The sequence below is a fragment of the Netta rufina genome, assembly GCF_964035555.1.
Source record: "Netta rufina genome assembly, chromosome: 2".
In the NCBI taxonomy this organism is placed as follows: domain Eukaryota; kingdom Metazoa; phylum Chordata; class Aves; order Anseriformes; family Anatidae; genus Netta; species Netta rufina.
The window spans coordinates 142358522-142377717 of NC_140124.1; the positions used below are offsets into that span (position 1 = coordinate 142358522).

The window sequence follows — 19196 nt, forward strand, 5'->3', positions numbered from 1 at the left end:
CAGATTAAGAATCAAAATTGTGAACCGTATTGCCCAATCTTACTAAAGTAGGATATGCTCAAACCTCCATAAGAAAAATCCAGTGATGTTGTTGTTTTTTGTTTGTTTGGTTGGTTTCATTGTGGGACACAAGCTTTTTGTTGTTGTTACTATTGTTTGTTTGATTGGTTTGGTTTGTTTACATTAAATTTCCTCTAATTCACCTGGTTCTTTTTTTCTGTATGCACCTTGGACTTTATTATGTCAAAAAGAAAGTCCTCTAGACCCAAAATCTGTTCAGGATCCAGAAAGCAGTCTGTTGTCTGTCCATGTTGCCCGGGATAGTAAATCCAACAGGCATTCACAATGCACATAAAAGTACCCTTGTAATGACAGGACTGCAAGAGACACTTGGCTATAGAAGAAGTGAATCACTACAAAAGTGTAATTCAGTGCATTAATACTTACATCTTTAGTCATACAGTCAGTTTTTATTTCAGTAACAGCTTAATGTTAATTACATAGTATAGTTCACTATCTTGATATCTCTATAACAAGAGTACTGCCATCAAAATACTTAAATATCTAAGAGACATTGCAAGCTCCTCATAAACATTTAGATTGTGTGGTATTTTAGAAGCACTGTCAGCAGTGAGAAGATGAGCACCTCAAACTTGCAGGGTCTTGATTCCATCTTCTTTGCTTATGTATCCTCACAATATATTCTGTTTTTTCTTGACTATTACTATACTTAATATATTGGTTGAGAAAATGCTCTATTTTCATTATTCATATTAGTCTTTCACATGTTTGCTAATGCACTAATGGTCACTCACATTAATAATAGTTACTCTTCCTAGAAAAATAATTCTATTAATTCAGTAATCAGTACAGACAGTAAAAAGTACAGTTTGTCATGCTTACCATGATAACTAAGTACAAAGAAGCCACTGGTAGTGAAATCACTGTGAAACTTGATCAGAATCTGATTGGAAGTGCTGTAGACTGATTCTAATGCAGTATTGCCACTAAATTGTCCAATCTGAGGAGAAGTTTGGTCTGGTCCATCCCTAAGAAAAACAGATAAAAGAAAATTTCTTTGCCTAAATAATTTAGTTTCTCCACAATTAAATACAAAGTAGTAATAGAAAAATTAAATCAAAACTAGTACTAAAGATTAGAACTGTACAGAGGACAGAATTGCAATGCGAGGGCATTACATTTTAGTATTAGCTTCCTTACAAATAATAACTGATGAACATTAAATAATACAAGCTTACATTTTGTAATTGTTATATTGATAATACAATATTAACTGAAAACAATTTTAAAATAAAATTATGAATATATTTCTGTTTTGAAAATTTTGCGGCGGTACTTTTGTCCAAATTCTTGTACATTGCCCCTTTCCCTTCCCCTTGTAGTTTCTCAGGGAAATAATATGATTTGGAGAAGCATTTAAATTGTGAAAAAAATTGCATTTTTTTTTCCACTGGAAACAGTGCTATAAAAAGTTCTGATCAGTTTTGTAAACAAATAATATCACTGAAGTGGAATAACCTATTTGATTATATATCCATTATGTATCAAATACTGCTTATACAAGCATATAAATCCTATATAAGTAACAGTATGTGTGATACATACACAAATAGCATAATACATGCTTTAATTTCAGAACATAACCTAAAATTTATGTTAATTGAAATAGGATAGAAAATGTCTAAAAAAAGCATCAAAGAACATATAATGAAATAAAACTGAGTTTTTTTGTAGAATAAAATTAATTACACAATTTTGTAATTGTGTAGAATATACACAATTACATTTATTGTTAGAACTAAGCTTATAACACAGACAGGAATATAACTGAAACCACATGAAATCATTTGGGAGAAAGGAAGAGCCAAATGGAAGGAGTACTGGAAACGGATAGTAGTGTTCTGATTTGTGTGGATGAAGTAGAGAAAGGATGTCTGTATGCATATAAACATATAACTAAATTCAGGAAAGATTCTGAAGGTCAGCCTAAGTTTGATACACAAAACAAGTGGGGAAGAGTAAAACAGGATTCAAAATTACCTATCAGGATGATAGTCTAGATACATAATTCAAATGAAATTTTAGTTAAGCAAAAGGCAAAGCAATCAAATATCTGGGATACAGGACAAGACAGTTTGTAGTATGCAAGGTGAAAGATAACTAGATCTTACAGAAATCACCACAACAAAGTACAGAGAGCTATTTAGGAAAATGGGAATGAAATGCTGATTTATATTGGAATTTATGTGAAGCCAAATTAATATTTCTGTGCAACAGAAATGAAACAAATTATGAATATTCCAAATTTCCTCTCACTGTTTTGTGCTACTTAGACTACAAGACTACCCTCTCCACCTGCAGATTCAATAATCTGTGAATTACTGTTTTAGGCAAACTTCCAAAGTCTTAACTTCTGTTGAAACATCTAAGGTGCCCCTGGTAACAGTTTCATAATTACTACAGGAGATGTTCCTCTTGATTACAGCCTCCTGCCTTTACTTTGCAACTAAGAACAATGGTGGCTTCAATATCTGAAAAGATTCGTGATAGACATGGATTCAGGTATACAGAGAATGTAATTTATTTACAGCTATAGTTAGCTCAACTCTTTGTCATAGCCAAATACAAGTTAAGTCTTGACTTTTATGTACTCTTCAATAGTTTGAAAGAAGCCAACTTGGAAGACATGAAGAAAGTGTTGCTGTAGTTTCTTGTATTGGCATTAAAACACCATAATACACATGGCCGCAACTGCTTATTATCACTTTTTTCTTAATTATGACTTCTTGAGATAGCATTCTTCTGTTAACTTGGCTTGATCAATAAATTGATGAGGACTACTATTATTGCTACGCTATTGTTTCCTGTATTCAAGGAATCAAGGGCTATGCAACTTTATGTTGCACTGTTATCTAGAGAAAATGATACACTGGAAAACATGGATAAGTGCAAATCACTCATTTTCAGTAAACAGAACACCAGTGTCAAGAGAGAAATCACAAATATACTCACTTTCATTCATACTTTGTTGCATAGTGTTACATGAAGATTAAATAAAGAATAATAATAATAATAATGTTTTCTTACCAGACAGTTATGAAATCATATATTGGCTCTGTTTGGAGAACCGTAAAATTGATGTAGATTCCATTTCCAGGTGGTACTCTTACAAGCCAAAAGCAATCTTGAAAATTTGGATACTCATCAGGGTATCCTGGAGAGTATATGGTGCCATTCATTGCAGTTATATTTCCTCCACAGAGAGCTATAGAAAGGGCATTTGTTTTAAAAACATTAGACACTTTTTGTGTTCTTCTTAGATCATATGAAATTCATACCTTTAAATTCAGTACATTGTAAATAGATTATCTAAATAGATTATCATTGTAATAGATTATCATTGTAATAGATTATCTAAAACACCACTGTTTTACCTATAGCAAATAGATTTTACTGAGCTCCTTGCTCCTTACTTTTCACATTGTTAGTCAAATCAGAAATAAAAATATAAGTAATTCCAAAATTATAAATACTATTTGATCTGAAACCAAAGTAATATTTAGACATTGGGTTAAACGATTCCCCACACAAGTGAAAGCAATGAACAACGTTGTTCCAGCTTTGTGTTAATGCAAATTACAAATTAGCAGGAAAACACATGAATTATTTTCTTTATTGTCACAAGAAGGTAGCCAAACAAAACTATCAGATGAAAGAAGATATATGCTAAGTTGACTGAGAATGTGTGGAAAAAACTTAGAGAGGAATTCAAAAATGAAAATTTTGTGTGCCACCATATGAAAAACAATTTTGCACTTCCTAAGATAAATTTTGGTGGACAAAATAAATCCTTTCTGAAATTCTTACTGAAGTGTTATTTACTAATTTAGACATCACACAGTATAAGACTGACCATACAGTTTTTGGACTTTCCTAACTATGCATTTCAGGAATGCTCTTAGTGCTAACTATATGATTTTCTCCAAAAAGGTTTCAGATACATGTTGAATGTGACAACATCCAAGTAACAGATGAGAAAATATGTTATAGAAACCTAGTTCTGGAAAACTGAGCAAAGCTGTGTAATTTGCTTTATTTTACGTACCTCCCTCCCCATCCTAAAAAGGCATGGAAAGGCAACCCAGATTCCCTAAAATATGCTTAAGAATCTCTAACCAAAGAACAGGTGTTTGGAAATGAAGATTTGCCTGTGGTGGTTCCAGAGCCATACCACTCTCTCACTCCCCCTCTTCAGAATATGGAGAAAATAAAATGAATAAAAGCCTATGGGTTGAGGTAAGGACAGAGAGATTACACACCAGTTACCACTGTGGGAAAAAAGACAGCCTAGGGGAGACTGATGTAATCTGTTGCCTACTGATAACAGACTAGAACAGTGAGAACTTAAAAGTCCACCCCCCTTCCCCCCCCGTCCTCATCTACCTTCTCTCCCTAGGCAACACAGGGAAATGGGGAATGGGAGTTGCAGTCAGTCGATAACACTTCAATTCTGCCATTCCTTCACCCTCACTCTCTTCATCCTCTTCATCTGCTGCTTCCTCCTTCCTGAATATACCCACCATGGGTTTCTGACAAACTGCTCTCGCTTGGCTCTGTACGACGGGGTTCCTCCATGAGGGGCAAACTGATCCAACCGGGGTTCCCCATGGGCAGCAGCTTCCCCCAGACCCCCTGCTCCTGCGTGGGCTTCTCTCCAGGGGCTGCAGCTCCGGCCCGGGGCCTGCTCCTGTGGGAGCTCTCCATGGGCCACAGACTCCTCCAGGCCACATCCACCTGCTCCACTGGGGGCTGCTCCATGGGCTGCAGGGGGACAGCCTGCGCCACCAGGGGCCTCTACACAGGCTGCAGGGGAACTGCTGCTGCATGCCTGGAACACCTCCTGCCCTCCTGCTGCACTGACCGTGGTGTCTGCAGGCGTGTTTCTCTCTACATCTTCTCACCCCTTTCTGTCAGCTGCTGTTGCACAAAGGTGCAACCAGCATTGCTCATTGTCTCAGATTTGGCCGGTGGCAGGTTCCTTTTTGATCTGGCTGAAACTGTCTCTTAGCTAACATAGGGCAGCTTCTGGACTCTTCTGGACATACCTGTTTCTTTGTGTTTAGGTGAAGCATGTTATGTCTTACATATATCCATTTTGATGCTATGCTGTAAGGTAAGGAGGTTTACTGTTCAAACAGGAAGCATGTTTAGTGACAGTTGATTCAGATGGTCTGCTTCAAGAAGTCTGAGGTATTATACATGTATAATGTATAATATCTATGTAAAATCATGTATAATATACATTATACACTCAACCTATGCAGCCTTACTATAAATATACTAATGCAAACACAAATTTAAAACAAAATGGTCATCTGTGCTATCTGTCATATACAAAAAAAAAGCCCATATGTATATGCTTTTGGACAGAAGAACTTTACCTCAAATCAAAACAACTAGAAGATACCTAATTACATTTTTCCTTCACTAATAACAAACAAATAAACAAGAAAAGAAAGCATAGCATATAAAACTGTCAAAACTTTACTAAAAATACTGCAGTAAATACTTGCACAAAAAAAAAAAAAAGCACATGTAACTTTAGAAATTTCTCTAGGAGCTACAAAGGTTGGCAATCTGTAACTATGCAGCACACATTAGAACCCCATTATCAATTAGGTTGATCTTTTGTCTGCATCTTCTTGTCACATTAATGTGTCACATTAATGTGTCACATCACATTAAATAGAAACAGAAACAGAACTTGCAGCCATTGCCCAGCAAGTTGATCAGAGGTGTCACAGAACAGCAATACGCTTTGGGCTATCTTAGAATTGGTGGTTCTGGTAAGGTAATACAAAGAAACAGAGTCACTCAATTCAGTAAATAATTTGTCTTGATTCTGACACACAGAAAATGCAGCCAGAAGTAACTAAAAGGAAAAAAACTAAGCTGTTTAGCAGTTAAGACATAAACCATTACTATTCCCTTAGGATCCATAAAATGAAGGTTGAAACTCATTTGTGATGAATTAACTTCTTACCCTTTCAAAAGACAGGCTGTGTAGGTGTCATTTCTTTCTATATGATACGGTTTCTCTCTCTGAATTCAGTATTAGATAGCTCTAAATTTAGCTACTGAATCTCCCAGAAATGCCTATGGCTCACTGAATCCAGAAGGATTTTTAAATAATGAAGCCTAAATTTAAATGCCTAAATTTAGGTTGATGATTTAGAATACAATGTAGAAATGCAGAAAATAATTATTTTTATTATTATTACTATTATTTTTCAGGCATTCCTTTTCAACATGCTCAATACTTAACATCTGATTCTTCATGCTGAGTTTTCCCATTTAATACAGAGGGAAGTTAGGCCTTTAATCTAAGTAACCCTCCTGAAACTGTGAGGAATCATAAAATCATAGAATCATTAAGATTGGAATCAAGATCATCTAGTCCAACCATCACCCTTCTACCAAGGTCACCCACTAAACCATGTCTCTAAGTACCACATCCAACCTTTCCTTTAACACCCCCAGGGAGGACGACTCCACCACCTCTCTGGGCAACCTGTTCCAATGCCTGACTACTCTTTTTGAGAAGAAATGTCTCCTAATTTCCAACCTAAACCTTTCCTGGCACAACTTAAGGCCATTCCCTCTAGTCTATCGCTAGTTACCTGTGAGAAGACGCTGACCCCCAGCTTCCCATAACTTCCTTTCAGGCAGTTGTAGAGAGCAATAAGGTCTCCCCTGAGCCTCCTCTTCCCAGACTAAATAACCCCAGTTCCCTCAGCCACTCCTCACAGGACTTGTGTTCCAGGACCTACCAGCTTTGTAGCCCTTCTCTGGACACATTCCAGGGCCTATGTCCTTGTTGTAGTGAGGGGCCCAAAAATGAACACAGTACTCAAGGTGATGTGTACAGAGATGAGTACATAGGAACGATCACCTCCCTGGGGTTCTGCTGGCTACACTATTCATGTTACATTGGCCTTCTTGGCCACATGGGCACATAGACGGCTTATGTTTAGGCAAGTATCAATCAGCATTCCCAGGTCCTTTTCCTCTGCACAGCTTTCCAGGCACTCTCCCCCAAGCCTGTAGCATTGCATGGGGTTGTTGTGGCCAAAGCGCACAACCTGACACTTCGCCATTATAAACCTCATTCCATTGGCCTCTCCCCATCAACCTATACTGTCCAGGTCCCTCTGCAGGGTCTTAGATACAGGCTACTTCCACTATAGCCAGGAATTAAATACACCTTTATAAAATCGTCATTTACTTATACATCACATATACTCATTCTGTCTCCCTTAAATTTTCAGCTATGTGCAAGTAACAGTTCTTTGAACCTGCTTACCTATTGCAAAGATATCAATGTAAAAAGAAAATGTAAGAAGTTAAAAAGTGTAATACAAAACAAAAACAAACAAAAAAACACCACTCACAATAAATATATGTAGAAAGAACTTCAAAAAGCACTGACTGGAAGACAACTGCACTTTATAACTTCTTTGATATTTCTATCCAACTTACAAGACAGAATATAAGTAGCCAAAGTTGGGAAATTCAATTTGTAACTCCATTTTCACTTGATTTGGTGCAGAGCTTTTACATCAGCTGGTTAAAAAAGAAGCACAGGTCTCCACATTCCTGACCTACAGCCTAACCAGCTGAAAATAAACTTACTTTATCAGATACTTTTTCAGAGATTTCATACTTTCATAAAACATTTCACCTCTTCAGCATTACTTCTACTACAACTACTACTACTACTACTAAAAATAAAAATTAAAAAATCACATAGTGAATTGAATACTTCAACTGTAAAGAATACAATATAATAATACAGGTCTCTAAAAGCTGAAACAATTTCAGTTATCAGTCCTTAGGAGAAGTTGCAAATAATGAAAGGTTCTTAGGCTATTCAGGTCATACCTTCACATCTGGGGAGAGGGTGATTCCAGTTACGGCTAATACCATGAAGACAAGTCAGAGCAGAATTTCCAATCAATGTGTAGCCAGGAAAACACTCAAATGAAATAGTTTGTCCCACAGTAAAATCTGTCCCAATAACAAAACCGTTCCGGAATGGTCGAGGGTCAGGACAGCTTTGCAGTTGATATGCTGAAATAAATGAAAAATAATGTGTGGAAAGCAAATGAAATATTAATTGTGCTCACTTTAGACTTTCAAACAAGAAAGAAAAAAAAAAAAAGCTTGAAAGCTTTTCATTAGAATAAAATTAAAAAATCGTGGATATTCAATATATCTTAAATTCCATCAGAGTGACAATTAAAATCATTGATTTTAAACCAACATAAGCATAGTAAAACATCCCCACAGCAATTCTGGAAATATGCATAAAAATTTATTTACAATTCCTGACCTCAGATGGAAAATATACAACAAAATTTTAAATGATCTCCTGTTCTTTAAACATTGAGAATATAAACAACAACAGAAACCAGCAACCTACTGTACAGGTTTTTGGAATGAAGCTCCTGTGAAGGAAAAAATGAGATGAGTCACTTTATCTTTTGATTTTACTAAGTATGGGAGTAATGTGCTAGAAAAGAAGAGAGTAGGAAAACAAATAGACTTTGTGTCTTCACCACTTAGATCTCCAAAAACAGGCCACTGACAAAAAAACATGCTTTCAAAGTGTACCTTTAAGTACACCATATTCAAAATTGATCTAATTTGCTGAAAATGAAAATAAAGAAGGTGGCAGAGGAATCTTTGAACTAGAAGTATGGGAAAAGCTAACAGGTATAGAAGACAGATGTGAGGCTGCAGTGGGTTTACATGGCAAGGTTTTGGTAGCAGGAGCTGCAGGGGTGACTTCTGTGAGAAGAATCCAGAAGGTGCCCCATGTTATATAAGGGCCAGTTTCAGCCGGCTCCAAAAGGGACCCGCTGCTGCCCAGAGCCAAGCTAATAAGTGACATTGCTTGTGCCTCTGGGAAAGCAGATTTAAGAAATGCAAAAAAAGTACAACTGATGCACAGCAACAGGTGGCAGAGTGAGGAGTGACAAACAGCCTTGTAGAAACCAAGATCAGTGTAGCAGGAGGGCAGGAGGTGCTGCAGGCAGGCAGCAGCAGTTCCCCTGCAGCTGCTGGAGAGGTCCCTGGTGGAGCAGGCTGTCCCCCTGCAGCCCATGGGTCCCACCTGGAGCAGATCTCCACGCTGCAGCCCATGAAGGAGCCCCCAGTGGAGCAGGTGGATCTGACTTGAAGGAGGCTGCAGCCAGTGGAGAACCCTCACCAGAGCAGACTCCGGGCTGGGGTTGTAGCCTGTGGAGAGGAGTCCACACAGGAGCAGGTGACCTGGCAGGAGCTGCTGCCTGTGAGGTACCCATGCTGGAGCTGTTGCTCCTGACAGATGGAACCAATGTTACAGACCCATACTGGAGCAGTTCTTAAAGAGCTGTTGCCTGTGGGAAGCCCCCTCAGGATCAGTTTGGGAAGGATGGCATCCCATGGGAGGGACCCCATGTTGGAGCAGGAACAGAGAGTGACTGTGAAGGAGCGGCAGAGACAAAGCATCAGGGACTGACCACAGCTCCCATTCCCCATTCCCCTGTACCGCTCAGGCGTTAGGAGCTTGGTTAGGAGGCGTTACTAAGCTTGGTTAAGCCATAGAACTATCACCCGTTTCTGGTCTTTCACATAGGAAGAACTTAGGCTGCGACAAGGAGACTCAGAAACATCAAAAGGAACTTTATGTCCCTTGGAAAAGATGTTGAAGGGATCAGGAACACAAGTAGTGGTATCCTCAATCCTCTCGGTCAAAGACTGAGACCTGTGGAGGAGGCAGCGTACAGATGAGGTGAATGATCACCATAGCTGGTGCCATGATCAATGTTTTGGGTTCCATGTTTTCAGGTGCACTTTTGAAAGACCAGGCATAGCTGACATGGGGCAAGAGTGTTTTGGGCAGCAAGCTGGCTGGACTCATTAGAAGGGCTTTAAACTAAATTTGGTGAGGGAAGGGGATGCACCTGTAAGTGACTCAAAAGAATTCCTGAATGCCAGTACTTTAAACAGCAGGGAAACAGCTGTGAATCATCCCATATGAATTAGGAAGGATTCATCTAAAAAGATGGCGCAGCCCATAGCCCAACTGAAGTGCCTCTACACCAATGCACACAGCATGGGAAACAAGCAGAAGGAGTTGTAAGCCACAGTGCATTTAGAAAACCATGATGTAATTGCTATCACAGAATCATGGTGGTATGAATTACACAGCTGGAACATTGGAATGGAGGGCTACAAGAAGCATCATGCTCACAGGCTCTCATCCTCCTGGGGGATTTCAACCACCTGGATGTCTGCTGGGAAAGCTATGTGGAAGGCAGTAAGCACTCCAGGAGACTCCTGGAGTGCACTGAAGACAACTTCCTCGTCCAGGTATTAGACAAACCAAACAGAGAAGTGTTACTGGACCTGGTGGTCACCAAAGCAGATGAACTCATGGAGAAGAGGAGGCTCCAGGGAGACTTCATTAAGGAATTTCCATACTTAAAGGGGTCTTATAAAAAGATGCAGAAGGACTCTTTATTAGGCTAGTTAATGATAGGGCAAGAGGGAATGGTCTTAAACTAAAAAAGGAAGATTTAGACTAGACGTTAGGAGGAAATTCTTCATTGTATGGGTAGTGAGGCACTGGCACAGGTTGCCCAGAGAAGTTGTGGATGCCTCATCCCTGGAGGTGTTCAAGACCAGGCTGGATGGAGCCTTGGCCAACCTGATCTAGGGGGTGGCATCCCTGCCTATGGCAGGGGGTTGGAACTGCATAATCTTTAAAGTCCCTTTCAATGTGACCCATTCTATGATTCTTTTCACAAAGTGTAAAAACATATCAGGTCAAATGTAAATAGAAAATAAAGAGAAAGAAAAAAGAAAAAAAAAAGGCAACATATTTGAAAAAATGTCTTCCAGAAGATAGCTAAGAATAATACATATATATATATTTAACAACATCACAAGCAGGAAAACAGCTGGAGAACTAGTGGGCTCGATACAATAGGCTTTTTTTGTTTATACGTTCTTATATTAAAGGAAGAGAAAAGATCAATCTGTCTGTAATTTTTCTGGGTTTTCTTAGAAGAATTTAAAGTCTCTGTAATGAATTATGAACATCAACAATTTTCAAGATTTGAAAATAAGCCTCTTTTGCAAATCTTACTGATCTTTTCCAAGATTTGAAACATCGACTTCTTTTTATAGAACTGAGAAAATATATGCTATGTAAAATCTTTGAAATCAGAATGTTTCATGTTGCATATGTTTGATATAAACAATTTTCTCTTGTGTGGTTAAGAACTGAGAGGAACTTTATTGGAATTCTTTGCTCACAAATAACAGCATCTCCAAAATGATTACTGTTACTAGCAGTAACAGTACATACATTTAATATTACTGTCCTTCTTAGTGGTAGATTCTAGAGTTCCCTTATGGCTACAAATTATATCGTATTACATATACAAGTGAAGAAAATCATACCAAGCAGTTTAGGTCATAAACTGATTTTTGCTTTAAAAGCTAATACTTTTTCCAGTAGCTCAATTCCAGAATGTTACATATAGTTCAAGTCAATTTGGGTTTGTTTTTCTTGAAAGAGAAATAAGGGAATGCTATAAAGGAAAATCTCTTGAAATCACCCTTTAAAATTGTTCACATCATGAATAGTTTAAAGTAAACATTTGACATTTTTTTTTCTGTGAACAGTGGTGATCTGATTTCTTTTAAAATGCATATGCAATTATGAACTTTTGGTCTTCACCAGCTCAGCATGACCTATTTGGGTACAAGAGAACAAGAACCTTCCAGGGAAATTACCAACTAGGAAACAAAATGGAATCGGAGATTTCTAGGTTAGTGTACTCTAAACCAGCCTATATGGATCAAGTGCTCTAAAACAATATTTAGAACATTCCCTTCTCAAACCCAAGACATATCGTTGAGATTCCCATATGATTATAAAGATTGAACAATAGAGATGCTTATTTTATAAGCCCATGCAATGTAAATTAATATGCCAAACAAATTAAAACATAAAAAAGTATCTTTCTGCCTACATTTTAACTCCTTTTTTTTTTTTTTTTTTTTTTTTTTAGAGGGAACATGCTTTCCTTTTATTTTAATTGTAATTCTCTGGATTGATCACAATGTGTAATGAGTTTGAAACAGAAAAAAAAATCTTTTATTTCATATTTATCTTTTAGGAATGGCAAGACAAGAAATAATCTTCAACAACCATCTTGTTTTCATATAAGAATATTAAACTCTCACCTTGATACACAATATGAAATCCTTGCTTGTTCTGTGAATAATCACTGTGAAAGTATAAGGTAGTTTCATGAGTTGTGCTGAACAAAGAAGATGGTAGCTGAGGGCCACTTAGTCTCCCAATAACAGTGCTAGTTTCTGTAGATCCACTCCTAACTTCTAAGTAATCGTGTATTGTCTCGGTTGAGAAATTCACAAATTGCAGATGGACACCTGAAAAACATTGTCAGCAAATAAAAAACATTGATATCAATACCAGGGGGAGAGGGGGAGGCAATAAAGTATGTAAATTTTACACTGATAATATCAGAAAATACTACAATCAGTGGAAATGCATGATATGCTCACAGGTTCTCGGTGTGAAACAGTCTCTTCTCATACATTACTAATCCTGAAATGTTAACAAGGCAGTACAAACCCTATCTAAGTCATTGAACTGTAAGTTATTTATAATTGTATGCTATTTTGGGGATGTTCAGGTATTTATAAATGAAAAACACCTGAAAGAACACAGTCATTGGTCACAGCCAACATGGAATTAAGAGGGGAAAGTCCTGTTTAACTACCTTAATTTCCTTTTATGACAAGGAAATACCTGGTTGACCAAGGGAAGCCACGGGAAGCCAGTTGATGTGATCTTTTTGGATTTCAGCAAACATTTTGATACTGTTTCTCATAGTGTCCTTACGGACAAAATATCCAGCGTACCAACAGATTTTGCCAGCCTTCCAAAACCCTATACACTTCCTTTCCTACACAGAGAATTCAATTCGTATCCAAAATTTATGCTAAGTTTAAATTGCCATTGCTTAATAACTGCTAACTCATGCTACCTTACTCTCTCTCTCTCTTTTTTTTTTTTTTTTAAACTCACTTTGATATAAAACCAGCTCTAAGATTGTTAGCTCTAAGACTGTCAGCATAGAGTCATTGGTTTAGATTACAATATTGGTTAACATGAAGGGGAAAAGCTTATGATCCATGACTTCTAACTTTGAAGAGCTCTCATTAGAAACATTTCAACAAATGAAATCCTATAGAAGGTTCCTATGATGATGTTTTTGAAGTTTTACTTTTACTACTCAGAAGAGTTAGATGAATGTGCCTCCACAGAGCTCTAACTACAGCATCACTGAAAACAGGTTTAACCATCACTTTTCTGAATATAATTTGCTTTCATTTTTACAATGAAATGTAACTTGACTTAAATTTAAAATTTAGTTTTATTCAACTCCTATTTAACATATAGAAATGGTGAAAACGTCAAGTCCATTTCAATCTTTGCACTTTCAATTTTCTTCTAGTAAAGGGAGCTTTTAGTTTTCCTGTGCATGAACTGGAAAACAGTGAGTGTTAAATAAATAATAAAATAAATACAGTGACTGAAATGCAATGTAGAAAAACTGTTTTTAGTGGAGCTAAACTGATTTATTTCAGCTAAGGCAAAACTTGAATAGTTAATTTTCCTTCCTAATGGAGGTGAAATTAAATAGTATGTCAACAATGTAGTCTAAATGGGAGTTTGAAGAGTCAAATTGGAATTGTTGGATGTGGGGTGTGAAATGGAAGTATTAATCTGGAGAATGCAAGCAAACAAAAAGGATTGAAGGAAGGAGTGAGGATTGGAAAATAAGTTAGACAGCAGTAAAGTAAGGCAAGAGGTAGAAGGGAATATATCTGGGATAAAAAGACAGCAAGTTTCATATCTATTTGAATGTACCAGCTTACGGGATTTGAAATGGAATCAATCAATATTCCAGAATTTTATTATTTCTTCTTTATTACAGAAAATGTCTTTGAAAATCTCTGCAAAACAATCCTATTCCCTTATAGCTCATGAATAGCTTTCTCTGTTGCTTTGATTTAGCATGATAAACCTACTATTGCTATTATTTATTTATTTTAAAATTTTATTTTATTTTAAATAATTCAACAAGCAGAGCTTTTAATGGGACCTGAAGATTCTAGACAACATTATGACTCATAAAGAAACACTAGAAACTATAAGGTCAAGCTCTCAAGTCAGGTAATGGCAGAATTAATGTGCCAATGCTATTTGAATAAAATGCTAATACAAAAAATCAATGATTCACTTGAATCTTATGACTTTTGAACAAAATGCACACAAAGTAGTAGGGTTGTAGTAGGGTTGTAGGCTTTTGACACTGTCTCCCATAATATTCTCATAGACAAACTCAGGAAGATGATCTGACAATGAGGTGGACTGATAATTGGATGGATGGCAGAGCTCAGAGGGTAGTGCTCAGTGGTGTGGAGTCTAGTTGGAGGCTGGTAGCTAGCGCTGTTCCCCAGGTGCTGGGTCCCATCTTCTTCAACTTATTCATCAATGACCTGGAAAATGGAACAGAGTGCACCCTCAGCAAGTTTTCTAGTGACACAAAGCTCAGAGCAGTGGCTGACACCCCAGAGAGCCGTGCTGCCATTTGGAGGGACCTCAGCAGGCTGGAGGGTTGGGTCATGAGGAACCTCATGAAGTTCAACAAGGGCGAGTGCAAGGTCATGCACCTCAACAGGAATAACCCCAAGCACTAGTACAGGCTAGGGGGTGAGCTGCTGGATAGCAGCTCTGCAGAGAGAGACCTGGGAGTCCTGGCGAACATTGGGCTGACCATGAGCCAGCAATGTGCCCTTGTGACCAGGAAGGCCAACAGTATCTGGGGCTGCATTCAGAAGTGTTGCCAGCAGGTCCAAGGGAGGTGATCCTCCCCGTCTACTCAGTTCTGGTGAGGGCACACCTGGAGTATTGTGTCTGGTTCTGAGCTCCCTAGTACAAGAGGGACGTAGAACTACTGGAGCGAGTCCAGAGGAGGGATGCTAAGATGATTAGAGGACTGGAGCACCTGTTGTACGAGGACAGGCTGAGAGAGCTGAGTCTGTTTAGCCTGGAAAAGAGAAGACTGAGGGGAGACCTCATTAATAAATATCAGGAGGAAGGTGTCAAGAGGATGGAGCCAGTCTCTTTTCACTTGTGCCCAGTGAGAGGACGAGAGGCAACAGGCACAAACTGAAGCACAGGAAGTTCCATCTGAACCTGAGGGGGCGCTTCTTCACTCTGAGGGCGACAGAGCAGTGGATCAGGTTGCCCAGAGAGGTTGTGGAGTCTCCTTCTCTGGAGATATTCAAAACCTGCCTGGATGGCATCCTGCAGAATGTGCTCTAGGTGATCCTGCTCGGCAGGGGGTGGACTAGATGATCTCCAGAGTTCCCTTCCGACCTCGGCCATTCTGTGATTCTGTGATATAGGATCCATGTAAAGGTGTTCAGTGAGTTAGCCAATGTAATTGAAATGATGGTATTCTCCATGCAAAATCATGGTGAATGAGAGAAGTCAATGGTGACCATAAAAAGGCTAAAGATGCATATATATTTAAGACACAAAAACAGACCTAGGCAATGGGAACTGCAGGTTTGCTGCAACCCACACGAAGATTATGGAACTTGTCTAATTGGAAGCAATTTCCAAACACATAAAGGATAAAAATGCACACAGAACCAGTCAACCTGGATTTAAAAAGAGAAAATTACACTTTTTGAGTACTGATTCCTTCAGAGTACTGATTTCTTTCTGTGATTAATTTACTTGCTATACTGACAAAGGGAGAAAAGTGGATATAATATACTTTCATTCTTCTATGGTTTTTGATTTTGTCTTCTATAGCATTCTCATCTGCAAGCAGAAGATATATCAGCTTGATGAATGGGCAGAACGTGGGTTACAATTAACTGAACTTTGAGGCTCTAGTAATCAGTTGTTCAATATCCAGTTGATAGCTAGTAACAATCACATTGTTCTATGTGTTGATATGGGAGCTTATACTATGAAATATTGTCACAAGAGACCTAGATAAGGGGAATGCATCCACAACAAATTTGTGAAGGATACTAAACAAGGGAATGTAGTTGCTAAAGCATATAACAGAGCTTCTGCATTGCTTTTTTATTTGTTTGCTTTTACCCTAAGAAACGTAAAATAAAATAAAATAAAATGAAATAAAATAAAATAGAATAGAATAAAACAAAACAAAACAAAACAAAACAAAACAAAATAAAACACACTTGAAGATTGTGTCAAAAGGTTTGCATAAGAAGCGCAAATTTCTGCATCTGTGATCTATGGTGGAACAGCTTTATCGGTTTGTGCAGGCAGGGAACTGACTGGGAGAGCAGCAGCCTTGCTGAGAAGGTTCTGCTACTCATAGAAGACTTGATCCAACATTACCAATGATTGCACTTTAAGTGCGAGGTCTCTAGTGGTCACTTCCAATAAAATTTTCTATGCTGCTGCAATATTCAGTCTGGACATGCAAAAAACGATTAATGATAAAATAATGAACTCAAATGTAGCGTTTACCCCTTCTTAACTGATATTTTTGTTGGGTTTATGGCCTCACAAAGAGAAATCAACCCTTTTTAGTTAGAAAATTGTGCTTTATTCTTATTAAGCAATTTTATCTTAATCATAAAATTGCAGTATATTTTAAATGAAAAGCAAATACATTTTTGCTTATTTTATTCTAAATCTTCCTTTTCAGGGTCTGATTGCTTGTTTATATGAATCCAAAATCCTTTCTTACTGGGATAAATATTCAGAATATTTTAAAATGTCATTTTTTTGAATCCATAAAACAAAACAAAACAATTTTTATCCATGAAAGGACACATACCAAAACCAATCGGCAGCTTTATTGTCCATGTGCAATCCAAACTGCTAGGATAGTTACCAGGAAATCCAGGGCTAAGGATCACCCCACTGAAGTCTGACATGGCACCACCACATTGTGCTGCAAAAAAAACAAAAAACAAAAGAGACATTTCTCAGAAGAGTAGAATGAGCTAACAATTATTCCAGAATATTGAGAATATTGAATTTCAAGGTAAATAATATAATAATGTCAAAGTTTATATTAAAAAAATAAATAAACATCCCTTTATCATTAAATATATGTAACAAAGTAATTTACAAGTGGGTACCTTAAAAATATTTTTCTACTCTGGATTGGCTAGGTTTAAATTTAAGCAACAAATGCACCTGAAAAGATGATAGCTGTTCACTCTGCACTGTCTGTGTGAACCACATTTGTGAACATGCAAGTGGCACACATCAGCTCATAGCCACATGAACACAATTCTGCTTTGGTTTGTGTGCATCTGAGTAAGAGAAAAAATGTATTTTAAAAATATTCTGTATTCTTTTTTCTTTTTTTTTTTTTCTCAAGAGACCTTTCAAAAACTGTATTTACACCCTACTGTTCTACAAATGAGATAAAATTAATACTTCAGAAATGATAATACGTTAAATATTTCTAGAAATTCAACTAAACTCATTTTAGGGCTTAATTTTATATTTCTTCATTACATCAGTAAGTACTGTATCTTACAATTCAATGTAAGTTTTTTTTCAGAGATTAATTATGTTAAATACAATTATTTTTAAGTAACAGCTTTGTCCAATTAACATTTGCTGCATCTTTTGAAACACAGTTAGAAATTATTATTTGCAAAAAGGAAAAATAATAGAAAAATCATCATTAAAGAGAATAGATCTTTTTCTTCAGGATTTTCCATACACTAGCACAACTCTTGTATCAGACTTTCTAGATATATGTTAATATTAAAAAATGAAAACTGAAGACTAACTTCCCCAAAATTATTATTAATACCTGAATCTTTGTGAATATTAATGATTAATATATGAATCTTGGTGATTATAACATCTTAACTGTGGGGACCCAATATCTCGTAGGAATTACCTCAAAGGATTAAGAACAGGATTATGTGGGAGAAGTCAAGAGGATAAATAATCTGTTCTGAAGAAAAGCAAATATAAATTTTTAAGGCGATCTGCAGGATCTTGCTATCTATATGCTAGTCATTACAAATACCGATAACTTTTATTATTAGGGAACCCAAAAAAAAGGCCATTTCTATTCAGTGAAAAAGAATTCAAGAACAGTTTTGCATTACTCATATTTATTCATCATCTAAACAGAACATATTTTAATTCATTTCAGATATTTCATTTAGGCTTCTGACAGGCTCCCAGTGTTTCTTCCAATAGTATTAATATAGTCATCTGTATAGCTTAATTTGAAAGATAATACATCTTGTTAAATAGGGCAGACATGCCTTATGTTGAATTCATCAGAGATGATAATGTAATGCTATTTTTATTTTAGTATTTTCTGTAGTACTCATCTCTACTGTGGAAATGATTCATAAATAAATTAAGTATGTGTGTAAGGGTCTCTGGAGGTCTCATCATTAATACAGAAGATTCTGACTGGAACATATGCCATTCTTTCTTCTTCTGACTGTACATTTCAAAAAATCTTTGCTATAATATGTGCAGTATACTTTGAAAATCTTCAGATTAATCTGATCTTTTCACTTTTAATTCAGTTCTTTCACTTCTCCCTTTTACTTCCCCTACACATATCTCTTATTTCTGAGTTCTCTGGATTTCTCATTCTGGCTTGTTTAAGAAAGTTTATGTATGATGGACATACCTAAACATATTGGAATCGGGTAATTCCATCTTCTTACTGGTCCAGGCATACAGGTGATATGTGAATGTCCCTAAAATGGCACAACATTTGCTAACTTATATAATAAAAAATATACAATATATGATACATCATTAGTATCCCAACAACAATATTTAAATAATTTAAAAAGTATATAAAAATAAGGTATAAAATATAGATTGTATACTCTGTGAATTGTATCATACCTTCTGAGAAGACTGTAACTATGTGACAGCCTAAAAAATGTTTATTTCTTTAATATTATTTCTAATGGTCTCCAGACAAATTTCATAATACCAGCTCAGTATAAACCAAGTGTCTACAAACTAAAGG

The 19196-nt window shown here is 36.8% G+C and overlaps 1 protein-coding gene across 3 annotated transcripts in view; it reads right to left on the reverse strand.

Annotated features, from left to right (window-relative positions):
* The window catches only part of CSMD3 (CUB and Sushi multiple domains 3), a gene marked incomplete at both ends in the record, with an annotated part of 670606 nt that overhangs the window by 90227 nt on the left and 561183 nt on the right, over positions 1-19196 (reverse strand). For all 3 annotated transcript variants that reach the window (XM_084281281.1, XM_084281280.1, XM_084281279.1), the window contains 6 exons: positions 904-1049; positions 3109-3286; positions 7963-8151; positions 12322-12531; positions 17004-17120; positions 18846-18915. In XM_084281281.1, the coding sequence (XP_084137407.1) occupies positions 904-1049; positions 3109-3286; positions 7963-8151; positions 12322-12531; positions 17004-17120; positions 18846-18915 (910 nt within the window). The remainder of the gene's footprint in view (positions 1-903; positions 1050-3108; positions 3287-7962; positions 8152-12321; positions 12532-17003; positions 17121-18845; positions 18916-19196) is intronic.